Here is a 23,221-nt window from a genome sequence, read left to right on the forward strand (position 1 = left end):
AAACCCAGGCCACCTTCAGGGTGGGTGCCCTTAAGATGGAAGATTTAATAATCATCTATGTGAGTGGACAGGCCTTGCTTTCATGAGGTAAGTGAATGGACAGACGGGTGTTTGTCAAAATGTGTGTAAATGGAGAGGTTAAAAATGATGTGTGTGAATGGACAGACAAGGCTTACGATGAGATGATTTGGTTGTTTGAATTTGTCGAAAAAAAAGCTAAACTTGTTTGTGGAAGTCTTTTAATGCGTGTAAATGAAGTTTACAGTCGAGTTTGATGTCAAAACACGAAATACAAAATACAAAGTGACATGCCAAGACTCATTATACAAGTGTAAAAAGAAGCACAATCAATATTAAAACAATAACGTTAAGGACACGGGTTCGTTCCCGGGAGGCCAGTCAGTCCACTTCTTTCATTTAGAAATTCCACGCACGCCTCTCTCGTTGAATGACATCCAGCATTTTGCACACGGTCGTCGTGCGAGTGAATGGACGACGTACATCTGTCGTCCGTTTTATTTTCAGTCCTCAGCAGTTTCAAGTTAACAAGTTATCAAAAGACGTTAGAAAAGTCACGTGACTTCAAACTAAGCGTACACAAAGTCAAACGCGCTCGCTAACATCATGACGCTAACTAGCACCTCGGCGTCCAATCAATAAATACGGCAAAAGCTACGCTAGGAGATACAAAGGTCCCTTTAGCACAGGGCACCAGAAGGATTATGGGACATCACAGCTCTAAAGACATCTACACACTAGCGTTGCTGCTGCTACTACTACACACACGTACGATACATACGTGTATTGATAACACGCTAACTATCCTACACAATCAGGAGACGGATCTTCCTGACAGACACGCCCATTACCCACTGGTACGTGGGCCAATCCTGTTTGCGGGAGACAGCGTCCAAAACGCAAAGGCATATGAAAAGTCAAAGTCCCGCCTCTTCAATGCACCTTGCCTTAGCTCCGCCAATCTTGTCTCGCCGAGTGTGTGTCCAGGAAGCGCGTTTGTCCACGTTCACGCGTCTAGCTTCGGCCCGAGCACGTTTGTCTCTGGTGCACCGTTCAGATAAAGGCGCCACCAAAACTGGGCGGCGGGCCGGCAATCCTGCGGGGCGGCGCTGCAGAGTTGCCGGCCCAGTGGACCTTCATGTGGTGCCTGAGGTTGGACTTGGAGGAGAAGCGTTTGTCACACTGCGAGCACGTGAAGGGTTTTTCCTTCGTGTGCATGCGGCGGTGGCAGATGAGCTGCGTAGACACCCGGAAAGACTTGCCGCACTCGGGGCACTGGTAGCGTTTGGGCTCGGTGTGGATGCGCCGGTGGTTCTTGAGGGACATCAGGTTGGGGAACTGCTTGTGGCAGGAGTTGCAGAAGAAGCTTCCGGTCTTGTGGCTGTTCTTGTGGTTGACCAGCGAGCTGGCGTGGCGGTAGGAGCGGCCGCACTGGTCGCACACGTGAGCCTTGGCCAACGCCTGCCGCGCGCGGACCCGGTTTGCGGCGCCGGCGCCCTGCTCTTGCATCAAGGTGAGGTCAAGGCCAGACCCCCAGCCCGGTCGGTGGCGATGGGGCGGGGGCCGCAGGGGCGCTTGGCCGTGGCTGATCTCCATGTGCAGCCGGAAGCTGGCCTGCGTAGGGAAGGCGCGGCGGCAGGTGGCGCAGGTCAGCTCCCGCTGCTTCTGGTGGACCCGCCGGTGGTTGTAGAGCTGCGAGGCCACTCGGAAGGTCTTGCCGCAGTCGTGGCAGTGGTGGCGCCGGATCTCCGAGTGGATGCGGCGGTGGTTCTTGAGGGCCAGGAGGTTGTTGTAGGTCTTGAGACACACGGCGCAGTGGTAGATGCCGAGCGTGTGCGTGTTCTTGTGGTTGAGGAGGGAACTGGCATGTCGGTAGGAGCGTCCGCATTGGTCACACCTGCGCACAGATGCAACGTTAGATGGCAAGTAGAAGCGCACGTCACGTCAACGTTACGGTACTGCGTCCGTATTACGTTAGCGTTACAGTATATGATCTGCAATCCGGCTTAGCCAACAAGAGTTCCTAGCGGCCGAAGCGGGGGGGCCTGGTGAGGGGGACCGGCCCAAAGGCAAGGTCAACCTGGTCCGCCCCCACGCACTCTTCCTAATCTTGTCTACAGGTGGGCCGGTCTCACGCACACACGGACACACAACATCAGCAGCACAAAGACAGAGTGGATGCTAACTGAAAGCAAACGGGGGTGACTTAACTGGTCTCTCCACTAATTCAATTTGTCCAAACTTCAGAAAAATCCGAATTCCGGCACGCGAATGGTCCCAAGGAAGCCGGATTGGAGATCATATACCTGGAATAGACATGTGCAGAGCTAAATTCATCTTCACTATTTGGACAAGTTCCAAAAATGCTAAACAAAGCGAGGACAACTCACGTGTAGCGACACTCGTCGCCCTCTCCCGTGCCGCCGGGCGTCTTCCTCCTGACGTCCAGGCCTACCTGGTTGTCGCCGCAGCGGTGTCGAGCCAGTCCGGACCTGCCCTGGAAACTCTTGCCGCAGGTGGGGCAGCCGAAGGGCGTGGCGCCCTCCTCGTGGACTTTCTGGTGGTTGCGCAGAAAGCGGGCCAGGCGGAAGGCTTTCCCGCACGTGTGGCAGATGTGCTTCTTGCGCTGCGTGTGGATGCGCATGTGGTTGCGCAGAGCCATGTAGTTGGTGTATGGCTTATCGCAGAAGTTGCAGCGGAAGTCGCCCGTCTTGTGCGTGTGTTTGTGGTTGAGCAGAGAGCTGGCGTGCTTGTAGGCGCAACTGCACAGGTCGCACGCGTAAGGCCTCTCGTCCGAGTCCAGGTCCACAGAGCTCCTCTCCACGCTGACGTTGGCCGAGCTGCCGGCCGACGACGAGGACGGCATGTGCTGGGCCGGGCAGTCGTGCGCGGCCAGCTGCTCGGCCGACGAGAAGCCCTCGCAGCAGCCGTCGCACTCAAAGTCCATCTGGGCTCCGGGCCCCTGCGGACCCTTGCACAGGCCTGCCGTGGTGTGCGTGGCCAGCTGCCTCTGGGTACGGAAACCCTTGCCGCACTCCTGGCAGTTGTGCTTCTTCTGCGCAAAGTGGAGGCGCAGGTGGTTCTTCATGGCCAGCCGATTCGGGTAGGTGGAGTTGCACACGTTGCAATGGTACTCGCCGATTTTGTGGAGGTTCTTGTGATTGGCCAAGCTCCCCGCGTGCCGGTACGTCTTGCCGCATTCCTCGCAGGCGAAAGGCCGCCGCCCGCTCTCCGCCGGGTCAAACTTCTGAGGCCTGGACGTCCCGGCCGACGAGTAGGGCTTTTTGAAGCCCTGCTGGGCGTACTTGACGCCCACGGCAGGGCCCTTGGACGACTCGCCTCGCATGCTCGCCATCTGAGACGGGCCGGGCTGCTGGTAGCGCGAGCCGTTGGGGCCGGTGCGGACCAGTCCTTTGGCCCGGTGTTCCTCATGGAGACGTAGGTGATTGATCAGCTGTTTTTGGATCTTGAAGGCCTTTCCGCATTCTTCACACTTGTGCCTGGAGTTAGAAGGGGCACGTCAATCGCAGTTAATAAGTCAACAATAGAAGTCATACAAGTCAACAGATACTAGGCACCGATATCAGGACCATTTCAAGTTATCGGTTATTCTGCCGATAACAACCTAGGCAAAATGATCTGACACGACTGGCATGACACCTGTTGATCATCGGACTGACCATCCCTCAACACCTGACCCTTGACCTGGTGGTAAAGTAAAACGGCGGGCATACCTTTTGAGGTCAAAGTGAGTCCTCTGGTGGTTCTTGAGGGCCAGCAAGTTGTAGTAGCGCTTCTGACACACCAGGCAGCGGAAGACGCCAGTCTTGTGAGACTTTTTGTGGTTGAGCAGGGAGCACGGGTGTCTGTAGCCTCGCCCGCACTGGTCGCACTTGTGGGGTTTGTCACTTTGGTCCATTATTTGCCGTCGGCCATTCCCACCAAGGTCACGGCTTCCGCCCGCGACCCCGGCACCCATGCCCTCGCCTCCGGACATCCCTTTGGCTCCGTTGAGGCCCTGCTTGCTCAGCGAGCCGGCCCGATTCTTTCCGGGACACAGGTGGGTGATCAGGTGATGACGGTCGGCGAAGAACATGCCGCAGTCCACGCAAATGTGGTTGCGCCCGTCCATCTTGTCACCGCCGTTGGCCGAAGCAGCTCCGATGCCCTGTTGTTGGCCATCGGGTCTCTGAGGACCGTGGATGAGTTGGTGATTTAGGAGGTCTTGCTTCCTGGAGAAGCTTTGACCACATGTGGAGCAGATCATCCGCCAGTCCTGCTCTAGACTAGATGGTCCGGGACCGGAGGGATTATTGGCGTGACTTCGCAGATGGCTACGCAGGGCTCGTAGGCTGGCGTAATGGTTCCCGCACACGGAGCACTGGTAGATTTCTCCGTCGTCGTCATCCTTGTCAGGATTTGCCATCCTCTTCCCTCCGGTCTGGGAGTACTGCCGCTGACCGGTCCCTTCCTTAAGAGCGCCAGAGGCCTGCATGGAGCTGCTACTGGAGTTGTGGTAGTTCATGTTGCCGATAAAACCGTTGGACATGTTACTCTGCTGCTGTGGCGGCGCTTGACCTCGGCGGGTGCACATGTGCGACTTGATACCGGACACGTCGGCGTACATCTCGCCGCAGTCGGCGCACACGTGGCGGTCGGCCTGCCGGTGGGCGGAGCCCCCGTCGAAGCGCTCGTGGAACTCTAGCGAGTCCAAAGTGTTGCTGTGACCGCCGTCCGGTACAAAGTGGGCAGTGTCCGTGAGGTTTCCCGGCAGAGAGATGGGCGTGGTGGCGCCGCTGCTCTCCTGCACGTAGCTTTGCTGCGAGTCCAGTGTCAGCGGCTCCGGCGATAACCAGTCGTTCCCGTCGCCCAGAGGCTGGTTGGAGGAGCGGCCCTTGTGGCTTCGCAGGTGGCTGTGCAGCGCTGCCAAATGAGGGTACTGCTTACAGCAGACGCTGCACTGATAGTGGCCCGTTTGATGACAGCGCTTGTGGTTGACCAGGCTGCCGGCGTGCCGATAGCTCTTGCCGCACTCGCCGCATTTGAAGCGACGTTCGCCGTCATCCGGAGAGCCGGCCTGGGCCACGCGGCTTCCCGATGAAGATGACACAGAGCCCTGGGAATCCGAGTTGAGTATGGAGCTGTCCTGGCCGTGGGAGGCCGGGTGGGGGTCGTGGGTCAGGTAGTGTACTTTGAGGGTCTCCAGGTCGGGATGTCCCACTCCGCAGTATGCACACGTATATATGGGATTGTTGACGGGAGGGCCCATGATGGGGTCGTAGGGACCCCTTTTATCGCCGGGCAAAGGCGGGAGGGGTAGAGGGTCCCCGAGAGTTGGAGTGTATGCCGGCGATCGAACTGCACTCAGATTGTGAGGCATGATGCCGGGAAAGCTCCGGGACAGTCCGAGGGACGGCGAGGTGCTGTTGTGAAGGAGAATGTGCTCCTGGAAATCGGCCTTGTTGGGGAGTGCAATCTGGCACAGGTGGCAGAAGCAGGAATTGGCGTTGTCACTCTGGGTGGCCTGAGAGCCACTGCCCCCACCGCCGCTCACCATGGACGCCGCAGGGCTCTTAAACTTGGAGTGAGTCCTCTCGTGGCTGTTGAGGGCGGCCAGGTTGCTCAATTGTTTGAAGCACACGGAGCACTTGAAGCTTCCTTGCTGGTGGCACTTCTTGTGGTTTACCAAGCTACCGTGATGCCGGTAGGTTCTGTCGCACTGGTCGCACTTGAACGGTCGGTCCCAGGCGTCGTCCGACTCGGGGGAACCTTTGGTACCTTCGTGGCCCTGCAGGGTGCTATTGTTCAAGTGAGGGCGTCCGAAGCCGTCCGAGAGCTCCTGGCCGAGGGCGTAGTCCCTTTCGTGAGGGCCTCCTTCCTCGGGCGCCTCCTCGTTTTCTTCTTCGGCGTGAGCGCTACTCGGGGACAAGGTGTGTATGCGAAGGTGATTTTTGAGGGCAACCGCGTTGGGCAGGGTGCGAGTGCAGACGGGACACTGGAAGGAGCCCACTTCGTGAGACTTTTTATGGTTGGCCAAACTAGCGGCGTGCTTGTAAATTCTTCCACACTGTTCACACTCAAAACGTGCACTTTCTCCTTGCTGGTAATGTGCTTTCATATGTTCTAGAAGACTTGGAGTACTGGGGCAGACCATATCACATTCTTTACAGGGGAAACCCTTGGCACGACTCATATCATGCATTGCCATAGTACTCTGGCCAGCTTTTCAGGTGGGAGTCGCCACGGCGAGACCGCCGCTGACCATTGGGACGGGTGGGAGGGGCTTTCGCTTGGGAGGGTCTTTGCACATCAGTAGAATATCCCGACCATCTTCTGCCCAACGGCCAATCGGGCCACGCCCCTGGCAGGTGGCCTGTGAGGCGTTACTACGGAGACAAGGGGGGGGGGGGTGTATTTAGTCAAATGTGGGAGAAATAAAGCTAAGTGTTCTTGCTCATGAACCAACATTGATGTGTCGGTTGTGGGGAGGCGCTTCCCGACACTGTGGCAGCATATTTGAGTTCACCAGATTCCAAAGTGATTCATTGACTGTAAATACAACATTCTGCATCTGTCTCTGCTAGCAACACAACAATTAAATGCTCTTCACACAGATGACACTTGGTTGAGCATGATTGCAAACCCAGACTGGAATTGCATTGGTAGCATCTAATTAATATCTGCATGCATAAAGGTCACAAATGGGCCGAATACATTGACCTCCAGTATGCACGAAGCCCAAGTCCACTTTACAAAAATAAGTAGGAAATGAAGTAAGGGACTGCAACCCACTTTGATGGCTTCAGTGTTTCTATGGCAACATGTCAGCAGACAACACTTTCAAGCGATAATCTCATTTATTAAGCATGCACGTGTTATTGTTTACGTGTGAAGTTGCTAATGGCTTTCTGTGACAGACGTGCTGGCGCAGTGAAGGGGAAAGAGGGAAAGGAAGACTGAAGGGAAGAGCGGGCCGCCTGACCTTGGCCCGACTCCAGCGCGCATCTGTCGGACAAAGCCAAGCATCTTTCCCGCCGCGCGGCTCTTCCTTCATTCGTCGCCTCCACTGTTAACCCAAACGAGCAAGCTGACGGGATGATTGCGTCCACAACAAAAATTGACAAGGGCTGTTCAGCGACGAGCAGCAGTCTACCTGCCCGCACAGCGCACAGCGCGCACGACCCTGGGCCAAATCAGCCCAGTGACGACCACGGCGGCGCTGAAGAATATGTTTGACTTTGACAAAAACGCCATTGTGCACGTTAACCACAAGCAGCCCGACAATGTTAGCTCGCCGGCTAGCTGTTTAAGAAGCTGGCTTGTATGCTCCGCTCGACAGCAAGAAAGCAATCAAACAACCAACCAAGCACGCACCCACCCACCACAATGCTAACTCTCAAACGTACGCACACGCAAGACACGGACTGCTACCCGCAATCAGCCCCGACCGGTGGCCGTGTTAGCTCCTCCGCTAGCCGCCAAGCTAAGTGAGCTAGCCCCGCAGCTACACAAAGATGTCGACCCTCCGCGCGCGGCCCCCGTTTGGTGGTGAGGGGGTGAAGCTGCTTTGCAGCCTCAAACTTACCCTTCCGCTGGCCTCCGCGTCCCGCTAAATGAAGCGAGTTGCGTCGGCGTGCGATGCAAACGCAGAACGTTACGCCGTCAGCGACGAACCATGTTTTTTTTTTTTTTTGGGCATCTGCTGTTTTTCTTTTGCACGCTCGACTTTTGCCTCTTGGCTGTCCGCCGCCGCTACGACGACAACGACGACACACTTCCTGCCGCGCACCGCGTCATCATGCGCCCGGCACGACAACGACGACTAGCTGGAAAAAAACGATAAAGCATGCTAATTGATCATTTGCTGTCTACAAGAGTTTTCATTTTTATTTTACACATGAGCGGCAGAGGCCGAGCCGACCCGAATGATGCCGAGCCGGGCCGAGCGGGAAAAGGAGCAGCGCCATGTTGGGAGATTTTCTTTTGTTTTCGTCCTCACTTAATGCTTCAGCTGTGTTTTGTTGTTGTTGCTGTATTGATGTGACTACAAATTAAAATAAATATCCCTCTTCAACACCACACACTGTTTAGCGCACTATCTACCATCATGACAAAACAACGAGCATGTCGCCACCGCACTCCTCAGACTACATATCCCAGAATGCAAAGCGTGGCGACGTGAATTTCGTGCGCTTGCACTGCCGATCAAATCGCGCCGTCCGTGCACGCAACTCAACAATGGGGCCCGTCGAGGTAAACTTTCTCCTTTCTATCTCCAATAAAGGTGATTTAATTTGAATCATGGCCAAATAAAATCGACTGCTTTTAAAACGAAACAAACATCGTTGTCTTAATTTGTAGGGAAAGACAACTATGATACAACAGCATCTTAATGTACATGACACTGCATGACATGTTAATGAACATGCGACGTATCCACAGCTTCTGCACATGTCAGTTTTCTCTCAACGTTTTTCACCATGTGGACGTTTCCTGGCGGCGGGAAACAACTACGGGGAGATCGCCATCTTCAGGTGAGCCTTGCGAGGATGATGATGAGAACGTTGATAAAGATGCTGAGGAAGAAAGTTGTTGTGTCAGTTTGTGCGCAGCTTTGAGCCCTGATGCGTCGGAGGCGGGTCGGAAGCCCTTGTTTACGTTTCCAGGTGAGCAATGTTGATCTTTTGTCCATCTCAGGTGAGGTGAATGTTTATCCTTCTGACTGTGTGTGTGCATCTCAGCTCACGACGGCCCCGTGTTGTGTCTGGAGTCATTTGGCGGCCATCTGCTGAGCGCCGGGGACGGGTCGGTCAGCGCTTGGAACTGGGCCGAGCTCATCAAGAAGGTAGCGAGACACGACTGCACGTTGACATAGCACGGCAGGGCGTAACTCACTGTTAGGCTTTTCTTGTGTTTGCTTTCAGAATGTTAAAGTTGTGTGGACAAAAAGACCGGAATACAAGTGAGTGGCGGGTCCCCACGCAGGACGGCTCACCATTCAGCAAGTCACGTAAAGAGCCTTCTCTCTCTCTCTTGTTCCTCCATCAGAGCCAACATGGAGATCCCAGAGATCAACGCCATGGCGGTCAACCCTCGAGTGAGTAGGGAAAAGTTCTCTTGAGCACTTATTCCATATCCATCATATGGTACTAGTACATGCTTTGCCCTGTTTTGGTCCATTAAATAAAATTGTTCGTGTGTTGGTTAACAGGACAACAGCGTGGTGTTTGGTGGTGGTGACAACAACGTTCACGTCCTGGATCTTGAGCATGGCGTCTTTAAGGCGGGCTCCGAGTGCACGTGCCAGCATCGCTAGGCGGAAGACAATGTTGACGTTCCCATCTTCACCCTCAGGCAGTCTTCCGAGGACACTCGGACTACGTCCACTGTTTGAGTGTGAGAGAGCGCGAGGGTGAAGTTCTCTCAGGCAGCGAGGACGGCGCTGTCAGGATGTGGGGTGAGGCCAGAAGGACATTTTAGATACCAAGGACATCTTAAAAGTTCCATATTCTCCAAATTGCCACTTTTGCTTTAATTAGAAATTCCATCTTCCCATGAATTAAAAATTCCCTGTTTTCTGGAAATCTCCTGTTAAGCACACAAATGACATTTTGTGATTGTTAAGTCTTTGTTGTCTGCAGACAGCAGGACATCTCAGTGCGTTCACTGCGTGGAGGTGCACAAGTACCAGGTAAGATTCCATCATCTCGTGGTCACAGTGGTCTGTTAGCGTGCTGTTGATTTAGTTCCTTGTCTTTCTATGTTTGACAGAAATGTGTCCGCCCTCAGTTTGGCAAGTGGATCAGCTGTTTGACCACCGATTCGGATTGGATGGTGAGGAGGCAGAAGTTGTTAAGTGTAGTGAACATTCTTTGGTTCTTGCTTTTGATTGTTATGTGGGTCCAGCTGTGCGGCGGCGGTCCGGCCCTTTCCCTGTGGCACCTCCGCTCCCTGACGCCCACGTCCGTCTTCTCGCTGAGCGGCTGCCAGAGACAAGCCAGCTTCTACCAGGACATGGTGAGCAAAATCTGCTTCAACTTAAATGGCACCGCGCCACTTTCACCTTACATGTCTGTCTTGTTGCAGATTCTGGCAGTGGGCCAAGGTCCTACTGTATCCCACTGTCTACTGGGGGGACAGGTCAAGGCTCAGATCCCGTGCACGCCCAACAACGTCAACAGCCTGGAGCTCAACACCAACAGCGCCGAACACCAGGTAAGTCGGAGATGGGAATCCATAAGCAGAAAAAGACGTAGCTACTAACTGATCACAAGCAGGCATGAGTCAGATGTATGAAGCTTTTTTTTTTTTTTTTTTTGGTGTTGTAGGTGTTGACGGTGGCAGGAAGCAGCCAATTTGTGGACGTGTTCACCAACGTGTCCTACAGAGCCTTTTCGCTACATTTTTGATGCACAAGTCAATACCCCCCCCTTTTTTTTTTTTAACGATGTGAATAAAATGTCCTCATATGTGGTCTTCAGTCTTCTGTTTTATTGATGTTCAAAGTGAAAAAAAGGTTGCCATTTGAGATGTTGCCATTACGCGGCGGACAAACAGGCCTGGCGGACGCTCTGCGCCCAAGTGTGCAGAACCTCCGTCAGCGAATGTTTGTCGGGAAGCTGCAGGAGCTTAGACGCCAGGGTCCTATGCACCGACTGCAGGAAGTGGTTGGCGCCTGCGCACATTTTGATATTTTGCCACTTCTCGTCGCAGAAATGCCTTTGTAGCGATTGCTCGTAACTTTACTCACCGTACTGGTCGGCGTGGTCAACCCAGTAGGGGCTATTGTCCGGATAGTCAGCGGGAACGCTCAGCTGTAGCGGCGGAACGGTGGGAAGGTTTTTGTCCTCTGTGGAAGAAAAGGTCAGAGACGAACCAAGTTGCGAGGTGGGGGGCGTCTTAGTTGTCTCACCGAGCTTGCATAGCAGGTGCACGGCGCCGTTGTTGCTGCAGTAGGCCGGGTCAAGGTGCACCAGGAACTTGACGTCCAGCCTGGCCACCTCACCCTGCAGGATGTTGGGCACTTTCTGACGCTCATCCTCGTCATGCTTCCTCTTCCGCGATGGAACCGATGGGCCGCTGAGGAGGACGCCGCAAAGTTACCCGTGGAGTGCAAATGTGCAGGCACCAGGGGATGATTTTATGGGGAGCCGGAAGAGTAGCCTCTCATGCTTACGTGATGGGCGGGCCGTGAATGGCGGCCAAGGCGGGGGCGAAGGTGCGATGGAGCGAGTGGTTGAAGACGGGAGAGCGGAGGTTGGCCATAACGGCGTCAAGTAGCGGCTGGCACAAATATGGCTGCTTGGGCGGCAGTGGTGGCGGAGGTGTCGGCTGAGCAAAGACGCACACGTGTTAGCGGTAATGATGTAACGCGGAGGGGGGGGGGGGGCATCTTACCACGGCCATGTCGTTCTTTAGCTTCTCTAATGCAATCTCACACTTCTGCAGCGTCTTCAGAGGACACCTGAAGGTCAGAAGAATTAAGATGACTGTCTCCATGGAGTTCAACCATTGCCCATTTCTTTCACCTGGTCTTGGGGTCCGTGAGGATGTTGAGGAGACTCTTCATCTTGCTTAGGTCTTTCTTTCGCTCTGACGATGACAACGAGTCAACACCAACTCACAAGAAGTGCGTTTACCGCTCAGCCCACCCACTTACCTTCGTTCTTATCAATCTTGTTGATCATGCGACGCAGAGGCTCGATGTATTTGGAAAGCTGTTTGAGTTTTTCCATGTACTGCTGGTCCTCCTGGGACGCCGCCCCAGCGGGACTCATCACAGAGTTCGGGTTTCCTGTTGGGAAGACGTATTCAGATCACGGTCGCATGGGGTGTGTGCACGATTGTACCTGGAGTGCTAAGTGGGCCGGGTGAGGGGACACCATAGTTCTGGGGTGTCCTGGCGGTAGACGGACTCTGTGAGGGTTGAGGGGATGGGCTGGGCTGAAACCCCCCCGGAGACGGCGTGGGACCTGAGCTGCAGCAAGGACGAGGTCGTGGACGGTAAGGTAGAACGCCAACAGGAAGGCGTCGGGGACGCGTGCTCATACCTGGCCGAGTTGGGCTGCGAGGTGGGAGGTTGAGGAGAGGGTTGGGGAGGCGGAGGCATGGACTGCGGGGTCTGGACCTGCACGGGCGAAGGTGACGACATCATGGCATGCTGCTGCACCTGCCAGGACAAACAAGAGCTGACTGACAGATCCTGAAAGGTCACAGCTTGGAGGTCATACCTGCTGCGTCACGGCGGCAGCATTGGGGGGCGGGACGGCCGGGGCCATTGGGGGACGGGGCAGTCGGGGCGGGATCTGCATGTTGGGACGCACCAGCTGGACAAGAATGGACGCGTGATTGACGGCAGCGGTTCCTTGTCTGATTCCCACCTGACGGCGGCAACTCACCTGGCCTGACGCGGCCGCCATTTGCGCCTGTACGGCTGCCTGCTGCTGCTGCTGCTGCTGTTGCTGCTGCTGCTGCTGCTGCAACGCTGCCCGGGCCTGCACACACATGATCAAGGTGCACGGGAGCAATGCTCAGTTATGAAGCTCAAGAGCGGGGGACTTGGAGGCGGGGCCTTGGGTTAAGGGAGTAGGGTCAGACGCCTTTTGACCTGGAAAGCCTGCTGCATCTTGAGCTGGTGCTGCTGCTGACTCAACGAGTTGATGGGGACGTGCTGGGCGGGCGCCATCTGTCCAGCCAGAGACTGTGGCACCATGGCGGCCTGCTGCTGCTGTAGGAGCGGCTGCATGGCACCTGGCTGAGCCTGCGCCTGCTGCTGGACCATGTGCTGAATGGACTGTGCCTGTGCCTGCGCATGCTGCTGCTGCAGCTGTAACTGCACCATCTGCTGCTGCTGCATCCTTGACTGATGCATCTGCACACACACAAATTGGCGGTGGCTGAAGGGAGACGAGTACCTGCTTGTGGTTGCGGTTGTGGGAGTACCTGGTTCTGCTGCTGCTGGTTTTGCTGTTGTTGGTTCTGGTGCATTTGCTGTTGCTGGGCTCTCATCTGCTGTTGAACTTGGAACTGTTGCTGCTGTTGCTGGAACTGTTGGAACTGTAAGTTCTGCTGCTGCTGCTGTTGCTGCTGCAAGGACAACTGGGTCGGACCCCCCACTGAGGACCGGAAACAAGAGTGAGAAGGTGGGGGGGGGGGGGGGGGGGGGATGAGGGGCAGACTGCCATGTGTGCTTGTCATGTTTGCACGCCTGCGCAGTTAGCTTTGACTGGGATGTAATACTTCCCGACTAACCAAAGCTGCACCTCGCCGCACAAAATCAAAGTGATGTGCGGCCCCTGCGGGCAAGCAAACGCACTCACAGGGTTGCGGATTTCCAGACACCCCGGGCATGGCATGCTGGCCTATCTGCATAGGTGCCATGGGCCCCATTCCCCCAACGGGGGCACCGGCGGGGCGGGGCCCCATGCCGATGGCCCCTGGGCCCCCTCCGACGCCCGTCAGGTTAGTTAGGGCATTGATGGGATCTAGTAGAGACAACACACGGCGCGTTACCTGCGCCGTCCACGTGCACCTGTACATGTGCACTCACCTGGACCTCCCAGGGTCTTTTTGTCTGTCAAAGAGAAACAATGCCAGGGTCAGATATCAAGAGCAACGGGATGGCTGACCAAATGAATTCATGTTGACTCACGGATGTCGCGGTAGTGGATGATGAGCCTGGCCACCAGGGACAGATACTCCTCCTGCAAATACAACATTGTCAATTTTCCACCTTTGAGAGGGTCCACTTCAATTGCTCCCGACTCACTCTGGACTTGGCCTTGATGTAAACGTGATTCTCCATGTCCGTGCTGGACTTGCTGTGTCCGGTTCCCGCCTTCCTCTTGGCCTCCTCACTGCAAAGTGTAAGCACAATATGGTCACATTTACATGCATCTTGAGGATTTATGCATTCTTAAACGTTTATCAGTCATGCTGACATGAGTTTGATGACTTAAAAAGTATTTGACATGAGTTTCATGACTCAAAAAGAATTGGAAAATTTTGTTTTGTCTTGTCACATTGCTACTTAAATGCTAACACTACACAGAGTGTAGCCAGGATTCAAACACACAACCTCAGAACTGCGAGCTAATAGTGATAACTAAACAACAAAAAGATTATCTTAAGCTAAGCTAAAAAGCGCAGAAAGCAATAGAGCGAAACGGCGATCAAATCTCACATCTGAGCGACGACTTTCTGCCGGAACTGAGGACTTCTCCAGTCGCTATCGGGTCCCGGAACCTCCATGGCGACGGCAAGCCAGACAATAAAGTTAATCAAACACGTTTCAGACACAAAATATTCAAAGATCTACAACAACAAAGTGGGCCACAGTCTCTTGACGTGCTCTTCTTGTCTTCTTCTTCTATTCTGCGCTGAACAGTGACGCGCACGTCACCGCCACCTACCGGATGCGCATTTCTGTGAGATTTCCAGCATTGTTTTCCATTAATTAGACCAGTGTTTGACAACCTTTTTTTATTCACGGCACACCTTTTCATTGGAAAAAAATCTCGAGGCACACCAACAAAAATCTGTAGCCACCTATATTAACAATATAGTCGTTCTTATCAAAATGTCTTGAATAGGAATCAACTCAAAAACGTGTTTTATCATGTTTTAAATGTCTTCCTTCAAATAAAAAGTGCACTTAAAGTGCAATAATATTTGGGAAAGATTTCACTGTTACAATATGAAAAGTTGCATGTACAAAATGTCAATCTCAGTATATTTTACTAAAGTGTGTTTGTTCTTCCTTTATTCAGCAAATGTAAACAGTGTTCCACAACAAATTGCTTTCTTCCGTTCCTCAAATGCACACTAACACTCTTATTTTGAGAGGAACGTTTCAATAACTTCCCAGTGATGCGCCACAATTTTATTGAGAACACACACGTCCGTACGCATCATGTCATTCACAGTCGGGCACATTGACACAAGTCTGAACCTGTGTTCCGCCCCCTGGTGGTAAATCCCCGCAGTCCAATAAGGGCGTCCCAACGAAGACGGCTGGTTGGTTCAGACGACCGATGGTGGGGCTGACACACACACACACACACACACACACACACACACACACACACACACACACACACACACACACACACACACACACACACACACACACAAAAATAAAAAAAAATCGCATGACGTGTCCAAGTTATCTCAAGACGTCCGTGGTTCTTACCGATACTTCTTGTAGTCTGGCAAACATTTTCTATTCCGAATGCGCCGAGACTTCCCTCCACATGGTGGCTTACATAAAGACCATGGCTCCCAGCCATCCCAGTTGCCCTGAACTGACACACACATACGTGCACCAAGATAAACAACACACCCACACATACACACAAAATCAGAAACTACCAAAAGTAAAAAAAAACAAAAAACGTAAGCTGTTTTCAATGCCGCGCGCGTGCCAACCGTAGCAGCTTTCGACGTCATAGCATTCTCTGTATTGGCTGAGGCTGAGGTCGTCTCCACCGCAAATGGCGCCATTGTGCGCCCGATGCAAACATTGGCGCTCGCGACTTTGAATTCCGCCAATCTGCTTGCAGCGGATCGCGCGGTTCTTGAAGGGATACTTGCAATCCTGCCACGCCGACCACTCCGACCAGATGCCATCCACTGTGGGACACGCTCAGTTTAATTGGAGATACAGTGTGACCTTGAAACACTCAAAACTTGAAAATGGTCAAGAATTATCGCAAGGTGCCTAGTGAGGACATAGGAAGAGCAGACAGGGTGCACCTGGACAGTGGACGTCCGTATTGCAAAGGCGAGACCGCTGGTGGTCGCCGACGCACGATCGACCATCGTGTTTAGGGGCGGGGCTGTCGCAGCTTCTGCGCGACACCTCCAGTCCGACGCCACAGGTGACGGGACAGTCTGAGAAGGCCGACCAGGGCCCCCACGCGCCGTCCACTGTTGACAAATGGACAGACGTCAAGGCGGTGGACACGGTGTGGGACAAATCGGATAGCTGTCGTACCGGCGCAATGCGGAAGATGCACACAGGGCTCTGCGGAGCTGCTGTCGCCATGGCAACCCATGCCTATTGGATAATATAAAATATATAATGTACATACAATACTGTGTGAGGATACATATATGCAATAAATACACATATATATGTATTTGTGATAGGAAGCAAGATGAAAAATATCAAAGCAAATGTAATTAGTGTTAAATAAAAAAAAAAAAAAAAGTCAATTTAAAAACATGACGTACTTTTAAAGGAAAAAATGTGCAATTTTTCCATTTAAAATTGGAAATACCAAGCAAACACAAATATGTTTCGAGTTACATTCAGCAATGCTGGTGATTATGGCATTTAATAGAAATGGCGTGTGGCTACTGTTGTCATGGTAACATTCACCTGGAGGAGTGAGAGAAGGCTCGGGACTCGAGCAGGCACGCTGACGAGTCCTGATGGGAACTCCGCCTTCCGGGATGCAGGAAGATGAACACTCGCCCCAATTGGACCAACCGGACCAGGACCCATCAACTGTCAATCACACTCACGTTAGCACGCGTGTGTGCACACGCACGCGTGTATGCGTGCGTACCGGGGCAGATGATGTTGCATCCTGAGGTGCGCGCGTTCGGTCCCTCGCAGAATCGTCCGCCATATTTGGGCGCGGGCCGATCACACTGTCTGATGGCGGATCTAAGCCCATCCCCACACTGGGCGGAGCAAGGTCCCAGCGGGGACCACTCCCCCCAGTTGCCATCCACTAAGGAGAAGCATCACAAAGAGAGCAAATTCACATTCCAATCCAAAATCTTGCAGCTGCGAGTCCGACACGCTGCCCACTTGCCCACCGTGCCGCTAACCTACCGGGACATTTCGGGATGTCGTTGCATTCCTGTCGCTCGAGGTCGGCTCCCGGGCAAGCGTCGCCAGGTGGCGCCGTGTCATAGGAGGGGGCGGGATCGGAACAGGAGCGATTACGCTGTCTGTACGGCGGGTCCGCGTCGTCGCGCACGCAAGTGGAAGAACACACCGACCACGATGACCACGACGACCAACCGCCGTGCACTGCCCGCGCACACGCACAGCACACGCAGTATTGGGCTCAAGTCTTGATTAGCAATGTCATAATGATGATGTGCAAGTCAAATCTACCTGGACACTTGGCGGGACCATCGCATGACATCTCGATCTCGCTGACACCCGTGCAGGTCAAAAGGCACTCGAGAGGGGCGGTGCAGTGCCTTTCACGCTTCTTGACTCCGCCCCCTCCGCACCTCACGGAACACGGAGACCACGGTGACCAAGCGCTCCACCCTTCTGAAGCGCACAAAATTTCATCTTGAAAAGTCACACCAAGGTGGGAGTCGCTAATAATGTACATTTGCCTATCTTGTGTGCCGACACCATGAATTTGATTCCCGGATATGACTGCGTGTGTGTGTGTATGTGTGTGTGTGTCAAAAAGGTCACAGCAGTTGCTACTTGGTGAAAAACACACAACTGTGATGATGGATGACGAGTGCTCTCCTACATCCTAAACCTTCACACAGTACATGTTTTGTATCCAGCAATCGCATGCTCGTGTACCACTGCAGCATGTTCCATTGCAAGGTTTGGTCTGCAGCGTCTCTTCAGCGTCCTTGCATTCTGATTGGCCGATGCCAAAGCACTTCCTGCTCCTCTGGGTCACACCTTCCCCGCACAGGGTGGTACACGGTGACCATGCCGACCAGTCAGACCATGCTGGAGGACTGACACACACACACACACACACACACACACACACACACACATATGGCTGCTTCATGACGTCACTTTGTGTGTGTTTGTGTTCGCGTACTGACCCACAGGACTGACAGTCTCCATCTTGTGTAAGGTAAGCATAGTGAGGGTTGAGACAGCAGTCTTCTTCGTCAAGGTCGCCAAGCTCTTCGTCACAGCTGGCTGATGACCGCTCGAAGCGTGTAAAACACCTCACACCCTCTACACACACACACACACACACACACACACACACACACACACACACACACACACACACACACACACACACACACACACACACACACACACACACACACACACAGTCAAAACACACAAGCATATGAGTCATCATTACTGTGAGGACATACTGTGTGCATCCATTCCAAGAATTCAACACACGGGATAATTTGAAATTTGGTAACCAAAAAAGTATTTTCAGACTTTGTTCTGAATGGCAATTACGTTGACTTGGGATGACCAAGCTTGTAACTCACTGTCCTCTAATGGCAAATGACATAACAAACTGTCAAGCACATCACTGTGGAATATTTCGCTTTTGCAATCGGGCTCACTTGAACGTTTGTGGAGTCATTAAATAATCCAATACCTGTATCTGAGCAGATAAAAAAAAAAAAGCTTTTTTTTAACGCTAACACAATTTTCCACAAATTATAATGCTTTTACCTCTTTTCTATTCATTTTGTAAGTGGTGGGAAACTCAAAGAATATGAAATAAAATTTGAATCTGCTGTTTGAATGTTGCCTTCATTTTTATGTGCCAGCTCTACAAGAAATGGGCTACAATTACCACGATAAAACACACGAAGCATCATGACATACAGCAATTTGTTTTTCTAGGGAGCATCATTGTTGAAATGTTTTAATAGCATAATGACTCCAAGAGTTGAGCCCCTGCGCGTGTGCGCAAGACTCACGTGTACGCTCCACATAGATGAGGCTGACGAAGATAATGAGCAGCTTCTTGACGTTGTGCATGGCGCCTCTGAAATGAAACCTAAAAAATGTTGAGTTTCCTCCGTATTTAGGCCCATCTCCCCGCATTGTTTGCACCCCGTTATCCATTAATCTGACCTTTGGATTTACACACTATTTCACACACACACACACACACACACACATAGTAAGCAGGCTGAAGAGTCCCGCCTACATTTATTGACAGCTCACAAATATGACATCATCATTGAGGCGTGTCCCAGCACGAGTCACGTGACATCATCAATGTTCGGGTCCCGCCCATTGGCTGTCACTCACCGGGATGGACGCGGCTTGGGCTTCTTTTACATGCGAGAGCGTCAACGTTCTGTTAATGTCCTGTTATTCTGAAGGTTCCAGGGAGCCGCGCAGCTCACGTCTTTAGCCAAAACCCAGCGGCAACGGCGGCAACAACAGAAGCCAAGGAGGAGTGCTTTCTTTTCCACCCGCTGACAGAAGCCAGTCAGAGAGCTCAGAGAAGAAAGGTTGTCCAAACTTGCCCGGATAGAGGACGTAGCAAGGGAGCTGATTGGCTGTCCAGCTTCAAGTTCATCCTGTGATATCCCCCCCAAAAAATAACAATTACAGTGGTGTTGAAAGGTTACTGCCCTAATTTATCCTGTTCTTCAAAATTGCCCAGCCAGGCTGTTTGTTAACATCAAATGGTTGGGAGCGTGATCCTTACTTTAAATGTCTCACACTAGTCGACACACTGATTTGCTACGTTTGTGCGTCGCCGGCCTCCTTGGCGAGGCTGACCTCCTCCTCAGGGTCATAGTAGTAAAACTTTCGCAGGTAGGCGATGAGCGGCCTGCGAACAAGAGAAGAGAACTCAGCAGGAGCCCTGAAGCTGTACAACGTGAAGTTGGGTGGGCGGAGCCTGACGTGGGCAGCGGCAGCTCCTGGATGTGGTCCACGCGAACCAGCTGGCGGATGCAGAAGCGACAAAGGTGCTGCAGTGACTTGATGCTGCTCAGGCGGGACACGGGATGCAGGAGCTGCACCGGTGTGGGCGGCAGACCTGAAAAAAGGAAAAGCGCATTGGAGCAGAAGCCGGGCGGGTGTGGATGTCATGTAGCGAGCTAGATGTGCCGTCTGCAGCCAACCTGGGACTCGGGAGCGCAAGAAGTAAAGGAACTTCCCGTTCTTGGAGTGCATGATGGCACGCTCGATGAACTCCACCACTGAATGGCAACGGTCCTCAAACTTGGGATGACACCACAGACTGAAAGTCCCTAAGAGGGCACAGGCCAGTCGTCACAGGTCAGCCACGGTCGCGGCGTCATGCAGGGGTGCGCGTTACCTCGGTAGTGCTCCATGCGTGTGTGGTGCGTGACACCCTGCGACCTGAAGCTCAGGCTGAGGATGTAGCGAGGGTCCGAGCTGTCCCGCACCAGGAAGGAGCCGTCCGCTTTGCCCTTCAGCTTCATCTCGGCGTCCTCCCACGTCATGGGACCCCAGTACCAGCCACACTGTACGGTGTGGACACGCAAACTGTCAAGTAAACGTCTCGGTGTAGTCGCCGCACGTAGATCGTAGTCCAGCCTGACCTTTTCCAGCTCTCGAAGACTGCTGGCGAAGTTGCCGGCGTCGGGACGCTTGAGGGGACGGCGGGACGCCGGGCGGGGCACCGGCAGGTGCCGGGCGTCGGCTCGCAGTGGGACGGGCCTGGGTAGCCCCCGCAGGAACGAGTCTGAGAAGAAATGGCGGCAGGGTCAGGGCCAGAGGCAGGCTTTTCGCTATCCAGTCTTTTTAGAATCTATTATCCTATCAATTATTCCAGCCAATAAATAAGTACTTGCACCCCTACATAACAATAATAATGATAATAATAAACACAAAACTAATGCATGATCAAATCAAGCCAGGAACTGACCCACCATTAAGACTCAAGCTGTGCTGGATGGTGCTCAGGGAGGGGGGCACACCCATGGGACGGGGAGGCAGAGACTGCATCGAAGCTCCACCGACACACTCAGACAACGGAATCCGCGGAGGCGGGGGACCACCCAAATCATCTGAGGGAACACAGATGACATTTTTGGTTGGCTCCAGGTGGATCATAGAAGTTTGGATTGTTTTCATCAACAGGATGACAGTTTTGACACCAACTTCTTCTCACCGGCAAGCACAACTCTACATCTGAGAGCAATATACGAGTTATTTCCCATTTATTAAATCAACAACCAATAAAATTTTTTGGGGCCCAAAAACAAAATTGGCCCCAAAAAAAAAAACAATTTCAGTCAGGCACTTGATGTAATACTAAGCAATGGGAGAAGAGAAGGAGCAGGTAAAAGTAGAAAAGGAAGCAGAAATTACAAGGTACAAGTACCGAGCAGACTGAGGCTTCGTCTGGGTGGAGGTGGAGGAGTCGGGGGGTGGAGACAGCTCCTCCGAGAGATCTCCACATCCACCAGAGAGACCGTCTCACCTTCAGAGAGAGAGAGAATGATAGAGGACAGGAAGTGACATCACACAAAAGTCAGGAAGTAATGTCACCATGAGGAAGGGTTAGTGCTCAAAGAGAGGAGGTTGCTACATGTTAGCATGTGAGGTGTGCTCACCGGTGAAGGGCGGCGTGCACGTCAGCGTGGCCGTCTGCAGCCTGACAAACAGGAAGTGATCGTTATCGTGTCACAACAATAACCGCGCCGGTTCAACATAGACCTCTTACCTGCCGCCGTCCTCCATGTTGCTGCAGGTGGACCCCCACAATCTGGCAGACCCCCACACGTCCACCAGACTCCCACCCGACGAAGTGGATGAGGCGAGCGATGGCCTTTTGTCCAGGAGGCCCCCCGTCCCACCGCACGAGCTCTTGGTCCGAAACAGTTTACTTAGTCGCACCTTCAGGGACCCTCCTTTCCTGGACTTGCCCCTGGGCGTCCTGTCCCCACCTGCCAAATCCCCTTCCAGAACCACCAGGGGGGAGGCTGAGCGGCCTCCAGTGGCTGAGCACAGCTTGGGGGTTGTGGCCCGGCTCTGGGGTTGAGAGCGGGATTGATGTTGCAGGCGATGCCGCGGTGCTGGTGTGGGGGACAGTGGGCTAGCAGGGGATACTTGGAGACTGTCAGCTATCTGGTTCGGGAGAGAGCCGACAGGGCCGTGGACGGTTGTAGGGGTCCTCCACGTCTGATGGGTGCAGACCCCTGCCTCCCCCGCAAGTCTGTGGACCTGTTGCATCAGCCCGCTGAGAGTTCCACTGGAGAACACGGGCTCCACCCTCCTACACCGCCCCAAATCCCCGACATCTCCATCCGCATCCAAGCCTTCCAGAACCAGAAGGGCATCACTGGTCTCACTCGGATCCTCGCCCGGTGCCATCCCCCCGGCAGCCAGGAGACAGGAGCACCGAGGGAGGGAGGCCGCTACGCTATCATCACCTTCCTTTCCTGCCGTCTGGTCCGGTGTCGGGTTCAAAGCAAGGAGGAGCTCCTCGTCCCCCGTGCCACAATTCTTTCCCAGACTCATCTGAGGCCAATTAGCCAGCGGGTGGCAGAGGACCGACCCAGACGTTTCGCATTGGTTCTTCTCAGAAGACGAGACGCAACAGACATCCCGCTCTTCTGCGGCCCCGGACGAACCGGAACCCGACTCCAAGGAGTCCACCCACCGGGTCTCCTTCCCCTCCAAAGGGGATTGCTCCAGGCCGAAGTCCAACATCCGGTTTCCAAACACCATCAACTGCGCCCTCGAGCCAGCCCTCCCAGAGCCGGGGAAGTCCAAGTCGTCCTCCTCCTCGGAGCCTGGTGGTACCTCCGGCAAAAGCAGCCGGCCTTCTAGCTCACCTTTGCCGGGCAGAGGCGAGCTGTAGTGCGGAGAATCCGACCCGAGAAGGCCCGGAGTGGGACCCCCGGAATCCACATCGAACCGGCCGTGAGGCAGGCCAGTTTTACCGGATGTGACGTGTTCAGGCTGCCGGTCCAGGTGCTCCAGGTGGTCGTACTCGGCCGCCGAAACGAGGAGACGCATCAAAACGAAGTCAGGAGACATTTCGTCGCTCATCGTCGCGCGCTAACGTTAGCCTAGCTTAGCTGAGTTTAACTTAGGTTAAAGGAGAGCTGCTGGAGCCTCGACGGCGCTCGGTGGCCGCCTGGTGGGGCAGCGAGCCCAGGACATCTCCTCACGACATCCGACCAGAACAAGGAGACGGAAGAATATAAGAAGGCAAGAAAGGGAAGGAGGACACGGGCCAGGCTAGCCGTTAGCAGTTAGCCCCCTCCTTCCGCGGACACAACATGGACGGGAAGCACCGCGCGCGTGCGCAGCAGCTCCGTCAATCATCGATCACGCAAGTATTGAAGCGCGCGCACGGTATTTGCGGCGCACTTCGTCGAGAGCGGCAAAATGATCGCAAAACATTTGTCAATAATTTACGAATATTGTATACAAGTGAAAGATCAACCCATCTAGTCTTTTCAGTTGCTAATCGAAATCTGTCGCATTACTTTTATCCCCAAAATT

At 53.6% G+C, this 23,221-nt stretch overlaps 5 protein-coding genes across 11 annotated transcripts; 1 reads left to right on the top strand and 4 right to left on the bottom strand.

Annotated features, from left to right (window-relative positions):
• Nucleotides 1-222: 222 nt before the first annotated feature.
• LOC147044089 (zinc finger protein 646) lies at nucleotides 223-8,214 on the bottom strand. Of its 2 annotated transcripts, XM_085934992.1 has the most exons (5): nucleotides 7,604-8,214; nucleotides 3,753-6,404; nucleotides 2,409-3,518; nucleotides 2,230-2,324; nucleotides 1,765-1,915 (listed from the first exon to the last, which is right to left on the bottom strand). In XM_085934992.1, exons 2-4 carry the CDS (start codon nucleotides 6,224-6,226, stop codon nucleotides 2,246-2,248), a joined length of 3,663 nt encoding a protein of 1,220 aa, XP_085791118.1. In that variant the 5' UTR covers nucleotides 6,227-6,404; nucleotides 7,604-8,214; the 3' UTR covers nucleotides 1,765-1,915; nucleotides 2,230-2,245. The 2 variants fall into 2 exon arrangements, with proteins under 2 accessions (XP_085791117.1, XP_085791118.1); XM_085934991.1 differs by lacking the exon at nucleotides 2,230-2,324 and having other exon boundaries at nucleotides 223-1,915.
• On the top strand, nucleotides 8,198-10,492 carry thoc6 (THO complex 6). The gene is made up of 13 exons (XM_085935012.1): nucleotides 8,198-8,271; nucleotides 8,461-8,552; nucleotides 8,620-8,684; nucleotides 8,760-8,863; nucleotides 8,943-8,980; nucleotides 9,067-9,115; nucleotides 9,230-9,301; nucleotides 9,373-9,475; nucleotides 9,660-9,709; nucleotides 9,790-9,852; nucleotides 9,925-10,035; nucleotides 10,105-10,233; nucleotides 10,347-10,492. Exons 1-13 carry the CDS (start codon nucleotides 8,257-8,259, stop codon nucleotides 10,425-10,427), a joined length of 972 nt encoding a protein of 323 aa, XP_085791138.1. The 5' UTR covers nucleotides 8,198-8,256; the 3' UTR covers nucleotides 10,428-10,492.
• med15 (mediator complex subunit 15) lies at nucleotides 8,360-14,432 on the bottom strand. Of its 2 annotated transcripts, XM_085934999.1 has the most exons (18): nucleotides 14,201-14,432; nucleotides 13,787-13,874; nucleotides 13,670-13,721; nucleotides 13,568-13,591; nucleotides 13,338-13,502; nucleotides 12,961-13,133; nucleotides 12,626-12,889; nucleotides 12,417-12,512; nucleotides 12,249-12,344; nucleotides 12,069-12,187; nucleotides 11,868-11,995; nucleotides 11,678-11,812; nucleotides 11,547-11,610; nucleotides 11,416-11,482; nucleotides 11,195-11,349; nucleotides 10,931-11,097; nucleotides 10,769-10,867; nucleotides 8,360-10,693 (listed from the first exon to the last, which is right to left on the bottom strand). In XM_085934999.1, the coding sequence occupies exons 1-18, from the start codon at nucleotides 14,266-14,268 to the stop codon at nucleotides 10,557-10,559; spliced, it is 2,097 nt and encodes a 698-aa protein (XP_085791125.1). In that variant the 5' UTR covers nucleotides 14,269-14,432; the 3' UTR covers nucleotides 8,360-10,556. The 2 variants fall into 2 exon arrangements, with proteins under 2 accessions (XP_085791125.1, XP_085791126.1); XM_085935000.1 differs by lacking the exon at nucleotides 13,338-13,502.
• Nucleotides 14,433-14,484: 52 nt separating this feature from the next.
• LOC147044092 (properdin-like) lies at nucleotides 14,485-18,844 on the bottom strand. Of its 2 annotated transcripts, XM_085935002.1 has the most exons (12): nucleotides 18,697-18,844; nucleotides 17,842-17,980; nucleotides 17,585-17,748; nucleotides 17,150-17,314; nucleotides 16,862-17,062; nucleotides 16,590-16,757; nucleotides 16,400-16,528; nucleotides 16,013-16,075; nucleotides 15,772-15,945; nucleotides 15,445-15,648; nucleotides 15,209-15,320; nucleotides 14,485-15,059 (listed from the first exon to the last, which is right to left on the bottom strand). In XM_085935002.1, the coding sequence occupies exons 1-12, from the start codon at nucleotides 18,842-18,844 to the stop codon at nucleotides 14,933-14,935; spliced, it is 1,794 nt and encodes a 597-aa protein (XP_085791128.1). In that variant the 3' UTR covers nucleotides 14,485-14,932. The 2 variants fall into 2 exon arrangements, with proteins under 2 accessions (XP_085791128.1, XP_085791127.1); XM_085935001.1 differs by having other exon boundaries at nucleotides 17,585-17,980.
• A 315-nt stretch (nucleotides 18,845-19,159) lies between these two features.
• On the bottom strand, nucleotides 19,160-23,055 carry LOC147044093 (suppressor of cytokine signaling 7-like). Of its 4 annotated transcripts, none has more exons than XM_085934996.1 (10): nucleotides 21,432-23,055; nucleotides 21,322-21,362; nucleotides 21,090-21,188; nucleotides 20,635-20,772; nucleotides 20,305-20,447; nucleotides 20,058-20,226; nucleotides 19,861-19,989; nucleotides 19,640-19,775; nucleotides 19,440-19,565; nucleotides 19,160-19,308 (listed from the first exon to the last, which is right to left on the bottom strand). In XM_085934996.1, exons 1-9 carry the CDS (start codon nucleotides 22,760-22,762, stop codon nucleotides 19,475-19,477), a joined length of 2,277 nt encoding a protein of 758 aa, XP_085791122.1. In that variant the 5' UTR covers nucleotides 22,763-23,055; the 3' UTR covers nucleotides 19,160-19,308; nucleotides 19,440-19,474. The 4 variants fall into 4 exon arrangements, with proteins under 4 accessions (XP_085791122.1, XP_085791124.1, XP_085791121.1 ...); XM_085934998.1 differs by having other exon boundaries at nucleotides 19,640-19,653; nucleotides 19,859-19,989; XM_085934995.1 differs by having other exon boundaries at nucleotides 20,058-20,447.
• Between the last annotated feature and the right edge of the window lie 166 nt (nucleotides 23,056-23,221).

The sequence above is a fragment of the Syngnathus leptorhynchus genome, chromosome 16 (assembly GCF_054491065.1).
Source record: "Syngnathus leptorhynchus isolate UIUO chromosome 16, UIUO_Slep, whole genome shotgun sequence".
Classification (NCBI taxonomy): Eukaryota; Metazoa; Chordata; class Actinopteri; order Syngnathiformes; family Syngnathidae; genus Syngnathus; species Syngnathus leptorhynchus.